Consider the following 15,075-nt stretch of genomic DNA (forward strand, 5'->3'; position numbering starts at 1 on the left):
GCTAATGTGCTTTGTATCAGGATGGTTTGGTTAATAAAACGAATTTCTAAGACAAAGAGAATAATGAGGATATATATTTTAAAACGTAGTGTTCGGCAATAGAAGATAAACATCTAATTATCCACCACAAGATATGAAACAAATTGATAAAAGATTTTTTTAAAAATAATACTAAATATTTAAACCTTTAGTTTTATAAAAATGAACTTACACTCTATGAAAGATAACATTTTGTCCAAGCTTTTTTTCACAAGCAAACCATGAACCAATATTTTGATACTGACATGAATTTGTTCTGGTGATGATCTAACTTGACATGTAGCCAAAATTTTAATAAGCCGATTTATAATTTCTCCAGAAAGTTTTGCTAAAAGTAGTTGAAAAAAGTGACTTTTTGACGAAAAAAGTGACTTTAGTTGAAAGTGTTTCAAAAAAGAGACTTTGAAGTGACTGGCTTAAAAAAAGTGACCAAGTCACTAAAAAGTGACTCGCTACCAGCCTTGTCAGAATACAGTGAACACATTTTCGTGTAAATTCTCTTGATTTTGAACGAAAAAAAATGCTTTTGAAAATTTCGAAATCAATAACGCATCCTGTCCCTTTAAACACATATTGTTTTCGTTTCATCGTAACATTTCTAAAGATACCCCATTCTACGGTACTTTCTTCGCTCAGTAACATGAAAGAACAAAGAAACGAGAACGACACATGTCGAAAACGTCTAACCTTACTAGATGACTTTCAGATTCAAGTATTAAAAATTAATGAACCGCAAAGGTAATGCGCATCTTTCGCACATTACGGCATTCCACATTTTTTTGCAACTTGCTGACTGTCTATTCCTCCCAGAAATACCATTCATGCATTACCATAGCGTTGCGTTACATGATGAAGCAGAAAAGCATACAAGGAATAAAGAGTCCTACCCGTCTAAGCAGCGCGAAAAAGTTTATTCACCGTAAATAAATAAGCAGACAACGACAGCCTACACTTTAACACTGATTGACGTTTGATCAGCAAGAATTACGGACATTTGTATTAATAGACGCTACGTTGAATTGTTGAAGCAATTTATTTTGTTCTCCATAAATCCATTAATTCATTACACATATGTTTTTTTTTATTAGAACATGTACATAGAACATTTTATAAGTTAACGATACTTTTGCTCGAAATGAGCCAATTTTGTACATTTTTGCTTTTCAATTTACATTTGTATTCCAAAGTCATGACTTGAAATAAGTCTAAGGAGGAAATTTCGCGCCGAAAATGTTGTGGTTCTCTGCCTCTAGTGTCACCTTACCTAAATAAATGCTCTTACGATTACTATTTTCTACTTTACGCATATATTAAACATGCCCCTTTACAATATCAAGTTTATCGTTTAAATGTGTTTTTTTATGCATAGATAAATATTACATTAAAGCCAAATCATTTCCGAAGTGTGTTTCGAGGCAAAGCAAAAACTACATACATGAGCGGTGAATTATAATATAAAAGTTACGAATAGCAAAGATTGCAAATCTACAAGGGACATGAGAACTTGTCCCTGTCACAGTCAACAGAAGTGATAACAAAGTTCTACAATAAATCTAAGGTTTGAATTGTTAAACTACAGACAACCTTACGATTATGTTTCCTTCTACGTTCACATTACGCTTGCTTATTCGATATCTTGTGTAGTTTGTAATGCATAATATACGAGCTTGCTGATTATTAAATAATTTAATAATTTGCAAGTGTTACTACTTCTAAACACAAGAGTAGATTAGAGCAATTATGTTTATGTTTAGCGTTTGCACATACTATGAACATGAAAGCGATTTATAGAGCGTTGTTTTTTGAAGGAATCTTTGCCAGAATGGTCACAAATATATTTTACGCTTTCTCTCTATCGGAATCTCAAAACATTAGATTTACCATATTCGGCCAAAATTAAACTACATCCATGTCACCTTCCATGCCAGGTGGCGGAGGTTCATTTGAGTCCCACTTGGGTTTCTTTGATGACGGAGCGGAACCGTCACTGTCCAGTTCAATGGCTGACGGAGTTGGTTTACTTGGTTGAAGGTAGCTATCGTCGGGAACCATTCGGAGGAGCTCCTCTTCGGTTAACTTTGCCAATCTACTGGTGCCGCTACTATTGCCGGTTCCAACTGCTGAAGGTTTCCTAGGCATTGATGACGATTCTGCAATGCCACTTTTACCTGTACCATAGCCATAGCCAGATTTGTAGCTGGAATAAACTGCTGTCGGCACGTATTCATCTTCGTCGTCTTCAACTGACGTAGCGTTTTTAGTCGTTTCCTTAGCTGAACCACCTTTCAAAATATCACCAACTGATGACGGTGTAGTTTTTATACTGGCCAAAATTTCCGACAAATTGGATGGAATAGCAATATCCGTAATAAGCGAAGGATCCAGCGTTGATTTGATCTCATCTTCTTTCAGTTCCGCCTTATTTATTATTCCTACAATCTCATTCTTTTCCTCTGCTATTTTACGATTGATTTCCTCCATTTCCCGCCTGATTCGTTCCGACTCGCTGTCCAAAGTGGGAGTTTTCGTTTCAACAATTGCTGTAACATCGGCAAAGTGATCACTATCATCACTGACACCACCAGGGGAATATGGCTCATCGTCATCATCATCGATCACTACCGCTGCGATGGGTTCCTTCATTGCGGTTGCTGTAAATTGAAGAGCCATATAAGTTTACAAGTTATGAGTTTGAGTGGCATAAACAGGGCTGGTAGCGGCCATCAGACTGTAGAATAATAGTGACTTGAGCGATTAACACAACAAAATAGTAATCAAAATAGTGACTTTGGAGCGACTTCATAATTACAAACACTAGCCCAAAATATACAGTCAGTGATATAAGTTGGAAACCAAATGCTGTTTTTCCATACAAAATGCCCAAATTTGAGGTGCTGTATCTCAATAAAAATAGCTTTTGCTTTTTTTTTTAAATTTTGGTTGTGAAGGAATTATTACATTCTAGTTATTTTACATAGAGTTTGTGAGGGATGTTCAAAGACAAAAGTAAGTAACCGAGAGACTTTTTAATTTAATACGAAAACGGTAACTCGTGGAAAGTTGGAGTGTTCTGCAAATTTGTGTGATTTCTGAAATTCAACAACTTTGTGGAACAGACCAACAACCCACAACTTACCGTTTTAGAATTAAATTACAAAGTCTCTCGGTTACTTACTTTTGTATTTGAACAACCCTCTAAAGCTCTATGTAAAATGACTGCAATGTAATAATTCACAGGCAAAACTTCAAGTTATTTGTAGTTCGTCATCCAAATTTCAGCCAATTCGGTCTACCAGAAGATGAGATACAGCACCCCAAACTTGAGCATTTTGTATGGAACAACAGCATTTGGTTACTAACTTATGTCACTGACTGTATGTTTAGAAACCAAAACATGGTCCTTATCATCAAGAATGTTACCAAATCGACGTAAAATTTAAAATAAAATAAACTTTAGTTATTCGAAATGTTTTTGGCAGTAAATTGCTTTAATTTAATTTGCAATTATATCACTGAAGTACAATACCCTAAGGCAAACGGACTACCGAAATACATAGGAATCCCTTATGAAAATTCGCCACAAGAAATAGGGTTGAAATTCATAGATTTGCCTAGTGAAACCAAAATTTGAAAACAAAAAACGTTTCCGCGGCAATCTGGAGTCGAACCAAGAACCATGCGATCGATAGGCCCAAGCGTATACAACGCGTCTATCGACGTTCGTATTGCAATAATTGTTCCACCTTAAATAAGCGACAATGTGTGAATTTCTATATTCCAGTTCGCTGCGTGTACAGTAAAGTGCCTTAATTCAGCGCACCTCAGACCCTAATTTCGCACATTTTAGAATATTTCTAACAAGTTGGAAATAATTGTTAAAAATGATTTTCAGTACAAGTGTGATGTATTACCATCACATACAGATAACAAGTTGGGAAAATTTTGAAATTTTCATAAATTTCGACAATTTAATCCAAAAAATTCGCGGAATTTTACGATGCGCTGAATTAGGGCATATAACGGTAGATGGCGAAAGAGATTCGCGTTAAGGACCTATCTGACAAATTAATAACTGATATCCAAATACCCAATGAAATTCTCATGAGCAATTTTTGATTCTAATAAACCATTTTATGAGACGTTCGAATGACGTTTTCTGGCGGTCCGCTTATTGTTGTTGTTCAAAAAACTAGCATGATATCTGAATGGCGGTGGTCACATTTTTGTTGGCGATGACGTCCCCATCTCTTTCAGCGCATGTTTCTACCCGGTTTACATGTATTACAGGTAACGTAGACGAAAAATATCTTCTCTGCCTACTGATTTAAATTTTACATGCGCAAATTAAAAAACTTTGTTGCATTGCCGCCAAAGCTAGTAAACAAATGGAAACCATATGATTCGAAACGTCTCATAAAATGGCTTATTGGAGAAAACATACACAAACCTTGTCACTATAATTCACATTTCATGAACCTAGTTTTAAAACCACAATGAATACTACACGTCTCTCCTACAATTTCCCTTGTTATTTCGATCTCAAATAATCGTATAAGGTTTCGCCTAAAACGTACTGGAGAATGTCAGTTTCAGTCAGATTCGTCCATTACATTGATAAACAAAAACACAGCCGTCTTCTACAAATATGCGTATTTTGAATAGTTGATTTATCGGTAGGTGAAAAGTTTAAGAGCAGTGAATAGACAATCAAGCTACAATTTCTTCGTTATATTTTGTTGAATTGTGTATAATTTGTCAGTATCGCCCAAAAACGCGAATCTCTCTTGATATGAAACATCATCAAGAGACCCCTAACCCCTTCAGCACAACGATGTATGACAATCACGCTGCCATATGTTGAGCGAAGTGATCTAACTCGTCCTTAAAGGGTTGAAAAGATCTCGCAAATTTTGTACGGGTCTTTTCACTTTAGAGGTGAAACGTTTCACCGCGGTAAAAAAGCTACATGATCAGTATTCACCTTACTAAGTGATGCGATTCAAGTAGATTCAATTTAAAAAGTTATCTATCATGCGTAGACATTTTTAATGTCGAACTATTTAAGGTTTATTTTTACTAAATGGCGACAAACGAATATAAATAAAATAGGTAAGTGTATCTCTCTCATTTTTTGAGACAAGGAAAAGAAGGGATTAAGCCGACGCTTATAGTGACGAACCAACCATTTATCAACGTGTTTTTAGAAATCTGCCATAAAATTCCATTAACAACGAAATTTTGGATTACCGACTGGTGAGATCGTTTGACGCATTTTTATATCATGGCAATGTTGTATTTATTCAATTGTTGCACCGTATCCGACCGAGTCACGATATATTTTTTTTTATTTATTATCAATTCAACTGATTTAGATGCGGTTTTCACTAAATGTAATCCAAAAGCTTCTAGTTTCATATGCTTGCATAAGTGGACCAATTTATTTCCGATGGCCGGAGTTATTTCGGTGTTCTGATGGGTCAGGTCGGGTAAAAAATTGATCAACTTCTATCGCCGCGAGATTAGCAGCGGTTTGAATCATAAAAGCAGTAAAATCTAACAGCCTGTCGAGACCCGCTCGATGTCGATACGATAAGACGAGAAGATGAAATGAATAGCCAAATCCGATAAAAGGATCACATGTACATAACGCAATTGCATCATCCGTCTAGGAACGAATATAGTTATTTAGGACTGCGTTCGAGATAAGAAAACACGCCCACGCGTTAGACGAATGCGCATAAGAAAGCATACACGGGAAAAAATTCTGTGGTAAAAATTACTATTTTAGCTGACTACGCCCATTCTTGAAACTACCATGGAATTTCAGACCAATTTACTATGTTTACTGTACATCCCACCACATTACTGATACATTTGACAGAAATAATTTACAACAATCTGATTTTGACTACAGACATGGTAAAATCAAGCGCATTTCTGGTCTGCTGAAAATTGCCGGTGCGAGCGCTTAAGTTAACCCCCTAAAATGGTAGTTTTTACCGCACAATTTTTTTGCGTGTAGGTTAAGACTGTATGCACGCAGAGAATTAACAGCTATTCAAAATTATAAATTTTTGTGTTGTTTTCAATAAACATTTTTAATTTGTTGCAATTCAAAAACGCGTTGGAACAACAATGTTTTTTATCATAATAACTCAAAAATATTGTTGAATTTAGTGGGAACAATCCTGACTAGAAATTTTTTGAAACAACAAAAGAAAATCATTAAGTCAAATGAAAGTTTTATTTGTTTCAATTTCCTTCATTGTTGGTTCAACTAATCATGCGTATAGCATAAAAACTGTCCCGCCATTTTGGTTTTCATTTGAAACGGCAAGAAGGTGGAAATATTCATTCGGTGCGTTGTACAAACTTAAAGTGAAAAACTTGCAAAAAACTGAAGTGTAAGGAGTTCAGGCCATCGCTTTTTCATTACTGTTTCAGAGTATCCATACACCATATCCGAAACCATATCCAAAACTACCACAAACAGTAAAAATTATACTTAACTACTGTGGTTTAAACTCACGAAACATAGTTTCTTTAGTAATCCAAAGTAGTTTTGAACACACTTTTTACTTTTCTCTCTTGCTGGGAGTGAAAGGATGGTGTATCAGCAAATTTGGCCATAAATGGGTAAATCACTAAAGGTACCTAATGTCAGAGAACGGTGGAATATAATTATTTTTTTAAAGATATACCCTTAGTAGAATAGTAAAGGATACAAACGTACAATTCGTTCATAAAAAATAGGATTTTTGTTATGCGAAAAATAATGTTAAACTTTGACGAACAGCTTTTCTTAGGAGTTTTTGGAAAAACTGTTTAGCTCTTCATCCAAAAGCATACTTTAAAATCTTATATTTTCATAACATCGTAGTTGAACGATACACAGAAAACCGATTACGATTTTATCAATAAATAAAAAAGATATAGCATAGACAAAGTTTCCACTTTATAAAATGAACAGTCCTTAAAAGGGATATGGAAATTTCCCCTCAACATAATTTTAGTTTTACACAATTATACATTATGTAACTCGTCGAGTAAGATGTAATTATAAATCCAGCAGCCAAGTGAAAATTTCTCTCCTTTACTGGAGAAAAAAGTAGCTTAAAATTATGGGTGAAATTATGAAAAAATCCACGTGCTCGGCTGAGATTTGAACCCAGGACTCTTGTATGCTAGACAAGCGCTTTACCAACTAAGCTACCGAGCAACTTGGTGACCCAATAACTGAGTTGGTTACAAGTTTTAGAATTCAAATCCACACAGATCACGCAGATCCCTTTCATCTGGACTCAGTTATTGCGTTACCAAGTGGCGCGGTAGCTTAGTTGGTAAAGCGCTCGTCTAGCATACAAGAGTCCTGGGTTCAAATCCCATCCCTAAATATTTTGGGTTGAAATTTCAAATATGTTTAAGACTTTTTTATTGAAAAACTTTTGTTCAATTTCAATCAATAGGAAGGTAAGAGATATCCTTCCGAAATTCGACGTTTATTACTCCAGAAATTTCACTGAACTCAACAGGACTTTCAGGCAGGCTTGATAATGCTGCTCAACATCATTAGAGTTCGGTGAAATACAACAGAGCAAACAACAGAGTAAAATTCCATCAAAAAAGGATGCTCTCACAACTCCCCGAGGACTGTTTGTTTGGGCGACAGACTCAAGAATTCTTTTGAAGCGTGAGCAAAGGTGAGCATCGCAACAAGAGAGAAAGAGTACCTGAAAAAATCCTCAATTTTGTTGCACTCTCGCCTGAGTCGCTTGAGGATCTGTGTTAAAAATTTTGAGTTGTTTTTTCTCCTCAGAAAAACAAAAAAATCGCTTCCTCTTTGCCTCGCAGAGGAGTTTCTATCAAGCCTGCTTTCAGGAATTGGTCCTGGTTTCCTGGCAAACCTCTTTCAAATACGCTTTCGCCAGTAAATTCAGCCGTCATAAAAATTTCAATTTTTTTTCTGAACCATTATCACAAATTTCTTCCAGAACACAACAAATTAATTTCAGACACTCTGTAGGCAATGTCCGCACAATATTGACAAGAATTCATGTTTTCGAAAAAATGTTTGTTTTAGAACAACAACCAAATCTGTATATATAAAACATTACAGTTCTACTACTAGAGTTTAAAGGCAGATCCCGATGATCATTGCTTTATCATCAGATCACGGAAACAGTGACTTTATACTTTTTTTTTCAAATAAGTGACATTGGTTACTTTATAGTGTACCAGGTCAGAAATAGTGATTGAGTGACTATTAAGTGACTCGCTACCAGCCCTGCATAAAATATTACCTTTGGCTACAACTGGCGCCTTAATGATGTCCATGTCCACTTCTCCGTGATCCGAAGATTCCGACAAGGTTCGTGACAGTTTTAATTCGGATTTTGTGGCAACCGTAGCAACGGATGCAGACGAAGTTGATGCCACCGGTGATCGAGGACTTCCGGAGGGTGAACTACTCGTCGTTCCGGATTCTGGAGTCAGAACTTTCTTATTCACTGTCGCATATTTCGTTATGACCTGCTGCATCAGTGCAAAAGACGCCGAAACAGCCGTAGAACTACTGCTAGTTGTTCCCTTGGTTTGTCGTCGAGGTGTCTAGAAACAAAATAATCGAGGTCAATAAATTAGGAGAAAAATTATGCTGTTATTGCTGGCCTACCTTGGCGGCAATTGACTTCCCACCAGAAGATGCAGTTCCGCTGTTAGATCTTATGATTTGTACAATGATGCCTAGCAGAAGATTCGGTTTTTTGTCACCTTCGATGATGCCAACGCCTCGCAGAGGTTTCAAAATCATGTGAATCATTTTTTCCGCTGGCAACGGGCAAATATAAAAGTCCTTGATGGCAGAGGGGAATTTTTCAAACACGCCAAATTTCCCACGATTTAATAGATTAGTATAGAGCTCTTCGTAAGCGACGGTGTCGTTAGATTGGAATCTGACTAAACAAATTTTATAGTTATCTTGCCTCTTAAGCTGTCCAATGTAGTTCCACACCATTTCTGGTCTTATCGTACCAACAATCTCCAAATCTTCGGGGATTTTATTCGAAACCTCTTCCACATCTCCACTTACTGACCGGATAGACATTTCCACCGAAGCGACATCGATCATATGTACATTTCCTGTCCAGTGAACAAATAGGCCCTTCTCAACGTTTCCATCCGTGTCTGATGAAGGAAAGTCGTTGACTGGAGACTCGTTGTCAAAGCTGGTGGAATGTGGAGGCGTGGGAATTGTTACCGTACTGGTCGGTTCTTGATCTTGCTCAGCTGGTACAACAGGTGCAACTTCAGGTTCAGCTTTGCTACTTTTTTCGGAAGCATCAACCTGTTTGCTACCACTGCCTCCAGCAGAAGATAAAATTTGATCGATCAAATTAAAACTTTCTGGTTTGTTGTCCACTTTCTTGAGCTGCTTGTCCTTTTCAGAGGAAACACTTGAAGAGGCTTCCTCTTTCGTCTTTTCACTAACGGATTTTTCTCTAGAATCTCTCGAATCGTGCTTTTTATGGTGATGATGATGATGCTCAGATTTGTGGTCGGGCTTGTGATGCGCCGACTTGTGTTCAGATTTATGATCAGACTTGTGGTGTTCAGACCTATGGTCGCGATGATGCCTCTCACGATCTCGATCCCGATCGCGAGATCTACTCCGGCGTTCGTGACTTCGGCTGCGGCGTCTCTTATGCTTTGAACGGCTCCTCGATCGATCCTTGCTTCTGTCGCGACTTCTGCTTCTACTCCGGCTTCGCCGAGACTCCTTCTTTTTGGCGGAGGAAGTTGAAGACGATCCAGTGCCACTGCCGGTGGCAGTTGTATTCGTTCCGGACACGGTCGAACTAGTTATAGAGCCAGTTCCATAAAGCCCACTTGAATACTTTCCGTGGAAATCGTAATCTTTGCGATAGTTGTCTATCGATGGCGAAAGTGTGCTATCCACCTCACTTGTACTGCTAACAGTAGAATTGTTCAGCACGGCTACCACATCCTCAACGGCAGTGGTTGGATCGAGCTGCAACCGGTCGTCACGTTTGCCTTCGATGACTTCTTCTCCTTTGTGGGTTTTGAGGACATAATTCTTTGCACATGCCAGTAAATCCAGTTCCGATTTTTTGATCATCTCCAACTGATGTTTGTTCTCGTTCTCTCGCCATTGAGCCAGTTCCTGACTAGCCAATTCTTCCGGAGTCATGCGTGCCTGTTGTTCAAGAGAATAAAACAAAACGAAACAGAACATGTAGAATAAGTGCCTTGATCAGATTTGTAAACTTTTGGTGGTCTAAGAAATAGGATTTGTAAGGTTTTGTTCACGACTAGCACATACAAGCTCTCTTTAATAGCAAAGAACTTGAAACTTTTATCCAAAGCCGACGAAGATGAAGCTCTACAATACGCCTGGCAATGCTGAAGATGACTTGGAGCAAATTGCTTTTTAGCATGTTTTTTTTTCATGCATGTAAATAAAACATACATGTATCACTTACCAACTGCTTCGCCCCGATTCGCTTCTCGCAAATCTTCTGGAACAGCGATAGATTTTTGGGATCTTTGATGTTGAACACTAGTGTCCGATACTTCGCACGGTACTTTGTGCCGGTGTCCTTGTTGAAGAATTGGAACATTTCCTCTTCGACTTCCTCTACAAATTTCTCGATTTCCTGCTCAGTAAGCCGCACAACGTCCTTCTCGGTTATTTCCGACGATCGTTGGAGGAGATGTTTCTAAAAAGGAATGGAGACGTTAATTTACCTCTCATCATGGCATTTAAATTCAAATATTCTACCTTCAGAGTTTTCTTGGCGGTCTCTCGAATGTTTTCTCCGACAGGGACAGTCGGTTGTTTCACTGACGCCTTCGCTTCAGGAGTCTTACGTTGGTTCTTACCACCATGCTCACTGCCACTCGAAGAGTTTGGCGTACTGCTTGCAGACGGTTTCGGAGTCGATGCCACTGTCGGTTTGATGCTAGAGGCCAATTGAGCAGCCTTTGCAACGGGAGTTCCAGCGACTACTCTTGAAAATGTTCTCACATGTGGTTTCGGAGGTTGTTGCGGCTGTTGCTGCTTCGGCTGACTTGTAGGGGAGGCTATTGTTAGCTTTTTTTGGTCCGTTATCTTCAGCTGTGATTGTACTTTTCCAGCTGAACTATGCCCAGTGCCCGGGGAAAGAGTGGCAGCTTTCTTCTGCGCTTCTTTTACTAACTGCTGCTTACGTACTTCTGCTTGTTTGGCAAGAATTATGGCTTCTTGGGGACTCCCCGGTGTAACGACCAGAAACGTTGGATTTTTCAACAGCCACTCCTTGAGATTCTCCGTAGCTGGAATGTTTTTACAACGGCCAGTTTTACGTTCTATAACGTACAACTGAAAAGAGATAGAATACAGATTCCGTTAAGTTAACCACGAATTATCTAGAAGTCTACATTAACATGATTCCACTTACCGGTCGTTTAGGTACATTTGTCGGGTCCTGTTTGCGTTCAACTTCCGTAGTTGATCGATCTCTCTGCTTTTCTTTGGTAGTAGATCCGCCAATGCTCTGAGTAGGTGATGAAGCGGTAGAGGATAGGGGCGTTGTTGTGGCTACTGAACTGTTTGCCATGCCGGCATGTTTCCGGATGCACTCATCGCTACAGTAAACGGAGCTTATCCTCGACTCACTGCCGCAAACGACGCATCCCGACATGGAAACCGCAACTACTTTTGGCGTAGTTTGGCCAGCTGCCGTTGCCAGTACTGCACTGATGCTCGTAGTACTACTGCTCGACACCAAAAATTCTGTCATCTTTGGTTGCTATAAAGTGAAAGTGAGAGAAACCGTTGGAAGGACATAAAATAACGGAGTTTAAAGAAAATAAATTTTGGTGGCGAATGTTAACTTAAAAAGGTCAATTGGTTCAACACCGTTTTCCAAATAAGAGGAATAACCATTTATTGTTACACATTATTACATAGGTAATTAATAGGTACTAGTTCGAAACATTCAAGTTTTAATTTACAATATTCGATTCTTTCTCTTCGCAAATTTAGAGTAAGGTTTCATCTTAAACGAAGGAACTAATTTTTCCTGAAAGCAATACAAATGTACGGGAGTTGTGGGACAAATTAACATAATTGGGAGCCGGACAGGAGAACAATAATAAAAAAGGATATTAATCCCATTGTGTCCATAAACCTTGCACACGCATAGAAGCATACACACAATAAAGGCGTCATAAAACAGAATGTGGCGAACGAAATCAGATAATTTTCGTAATTAGTGCAATCACGTCGTACAGCATCTCTTACCTGTTTTTCCTGCTTCTTCTTGGAGCAGTTGGGGCAACTCCATTCGACGCCATCCTCCTCCATCTGCTGACCCATGGCTTTGGTGATGTTGACGCATTTGCCATGGAACCATTCTTCGCATGTGTCACAGCAAATCATGAAACGGTTATTATGAGGCTGCTTACAAATGCACCACAGTCTGCGAAAAGAAGACACACAATAGTCGAAATAGTTTTAGTTTATTTATCGTGACCGTGCCAAATTCTGTGCACTTTTACTAAAACCCATCAAAAACTAGTATGATACTTTGAAATTTATTTTCCTAATTTGGGGGCCCGGAAACCATGCACCATGTGGTTTTCAATAAAATTGATTTTAAAATTTTTGCTTTATGTGGTTTTGGCTAGTGATCCTATATAGAGAGATACGCGGAAGTAAAATGGAAATATTTGGCAACAGACCAGCAGTGCTGATTTTGCTCGGCGTCGAGAACAATATTGTAACACGGACATGACTTCCTCATCGCTAAAAATATTATTTTGTTTCGTTATAGATCTTTGAGCTACACATTCAAACTAATAAACAGCCCAAAAAATTAACAACTAAAAATCGCATTGAAAAAAATTTAATAAAGAAAAATATTTCATTTATTTTGCTTCATGCAAAATTATTTTTACCGAAATAATTTCAAGTGGATAACATTACTCCTCAAGAAAAGTTCAAAACAAACATAACGCATGTTCGTTTGGCTCACACTTTGACAGCTCTCGCTGCTCGATTGGCTCACACTTTGACAGAAATGTCAGCTTCCGCGAATCTCTCTTATAAAGGATTTCTAGTTTTGGCTTTCTGTGATTCCGCCTTTTGTGATTCGTCTTTTTGTGATTCGGCCTTTTGTGGTAGACCCAATGATTTTGATTATCGAGAGTTATGCCTGATTCGCTGCTGAAAAGTAATCTATTGGCCTATCTTGACACATGGGGAATTCCTGCAATGAATCGATAAAACGCATTTTTCTGATCGCAGTACGCAGTTGAGAAGAAATGTCCGTTCAAACGGGAGTCGCTGTAGAAAATTTCTGCAAGGAATCGGCAAAAATTTCCTTTAGCGATTTCTGTTCAGCAGCAAATAAGGCTTTACGCTTAATGGGATTCAGTAACAGTAACTATCATAAACAGAGCTGTTAGATGTCAATTATATCACGTGACTTTGACAATTGAATATTGGAAACATCAGCCTTCCCCGTGGAAAAAGTCATCGGAAAATGTTTTTCCTGGTGACTTTTTCCAAATTACTATCGGTTGGCAAAATTTGCTGATGCGATAAATCGCTTGGGAAGGTGCTATAAGGCCCAGATAGCCGTAGCGGTAAACGCGCAGCTATTCAGCATGACCATGCTGAGGGTCGTGGGTTCGAATCCCGCTGGTCGAGGATCTTTTCGTAAAGGAAATTTTCTCGATTCCCAGGGCATAGAGTATCTTCGTACCTGCCACACGATATACGCATGCAAAAATGGTCATTGGCACAGTAAGCTCTCCGTTAATAACTGTGGAAGTGCTCATAAGAACACTAAGCTGAGAAGCAGGCTCTGTCCCAGTTGGGACGTAACGCCAGAAAGAAGAAGAAGAAGGTGCTATAAGCATTTTAAGTTTTCAAAAATGTTGACATTTAATAGCACTGCATGAACTGTATTCTAGATACAATTCACTTTGATCAGTAAGCTTTTATGTTAAAGACTTGACATATTCCACTAGAGGATGCAAAGTCTTATGAAGAAACAAAAAATATGTAGGAGCATCATATATATTATATATATTATATCAGTATAAAATCCCAGAGTTGTCTGTCTATCAGTAACGCTTTGAAATGTTTTATTGAACTCTACGAGATATATTATAGAGCACCACAACAATTCTTCAAAAGAATATTCTGGAATTTTCGATTACATTTTCCACAAAAAAACAACACTGTAACAACATTTGAGGCTGTAATTATTTGAGTTTGGTACCTTATAACAGCCTTTAAGCAACGAGCCTAAATGAGTATTGTACTAGGCCCTAAGGGACGAATGACCATCGGGTTAAAGTCCCCTTCATCAAACAACAACAACTGGCATAAATTCCGGCGCTTTGCAGTCAGTAACATATACGTATGTTGAGGTCGGGTTAAGTCAACAAATTTATAGCCATTGTGAGCTAGTACTTTTTGGCATAACAACTTTCGGACGGTGTCAGACTCAGCTGTTATGTGTTCTCAGAGTACTTTCACAGTTCTAAACAAAGAAATTTCCTAGCTTAAGTTTCCATTTGGCATTCGAACACAGATACAATCAACCTTAGAAAATTCATGGAATGTATTTTTTTTGTATGTTATTCAGTAGGAGCTGCCTGACAGCTTAACTTGTCAAGGCTGAACCCTCGGTCTGGCTATTGCCAAGTTTCCTCTCTACCAGGACCAATACTCAGACTCACTAGGCTATGGTGCGCACATAAACTGTTTTTATTAGTATTGTGACGTGGTAATTTTTTTAAAATACCCATATTCCCTTGCTTCTGAGGAAAGAAAGCATTATGAAAATCAGCAACTCCATCAGAATTTGTTTGAAATAGTAGTGTAGTAGTGTCATTACCAGGGATTGAATCCTGAGAAAATTGAGAGAATCTCTCACGTATCGCTCTCTGTAACTATCATAACATGCTGCACAATATGAGAGACTGTTTGTCGTATACTGCTACAACTTTGATCGGATTGGGGGG

At 38.3% G+C, this 15,075-nt stretch overlaps 1 protein-coding gene and 1 non-coding gene across 2 annotated transcripts in view; both read right to left on the reverse strand.

The window, feature by feature from the left end:
* Positions 1–1,053: 1,053 nt before the first annotated feature.
* The window catches only part of LOC5568874 (death-inducer obliterator 1), a 29,808-nt gene continuing 15,786 nt past the window's right edge, over positions 1,054–15,075 (reverse strand). The window contains exons 4-10 of the mRNA XM_021842708.1: positions 12,341–12,518; positions 11,496–11,846; positions 10,838–11,416; positions 10,539–10,775; positions 8,711–10,252; positions 8,340–8,646; positions 1,054–2,690 (exon numbers count right to left, since the gene is read on the reverse strand). Coding sequence (XP_021698400.1) covers positions 1,936–2,690; positions 8,340–8,646; positions 8,711–10,252; positions 10,539–10,775; positions 10,838–11,416; positions 11,496–11,846; positions 12,341–12,518 — 3,949 coding nt within the window. The 3' untranslated portion in view covers positions 1,054–1,935. The remainder of the gene's footprint in view (positions 2,691–8,339; positions 8,647–8,710; positions 10,253–10,538; positions 10,776–10,837; positions 11,417–11,495; positions 11,847–12,340; positions 12,519–15,075) is intronic.
* Trnaa-agc lies at positions 7,187–7,258 on the reverse strand. Its single transcript has one exon. It is a non-coding gene; the product is annotated as a tRNA-Ala (tRNA).

This window comes from Aedes aegypti, chromosome 2 (assembly GCF_002204515.2).
Source record: "Aedes aegypti strain LVP_AGWG chromosome 2, AaegL5.0 Primary Assembly, whole genome shotgun sequence".
NCBI lineage: Eukaryota > Metazoa > Arthropoda > Insecta > Diptera > Culicidae > Aedes > Aedes aegypti.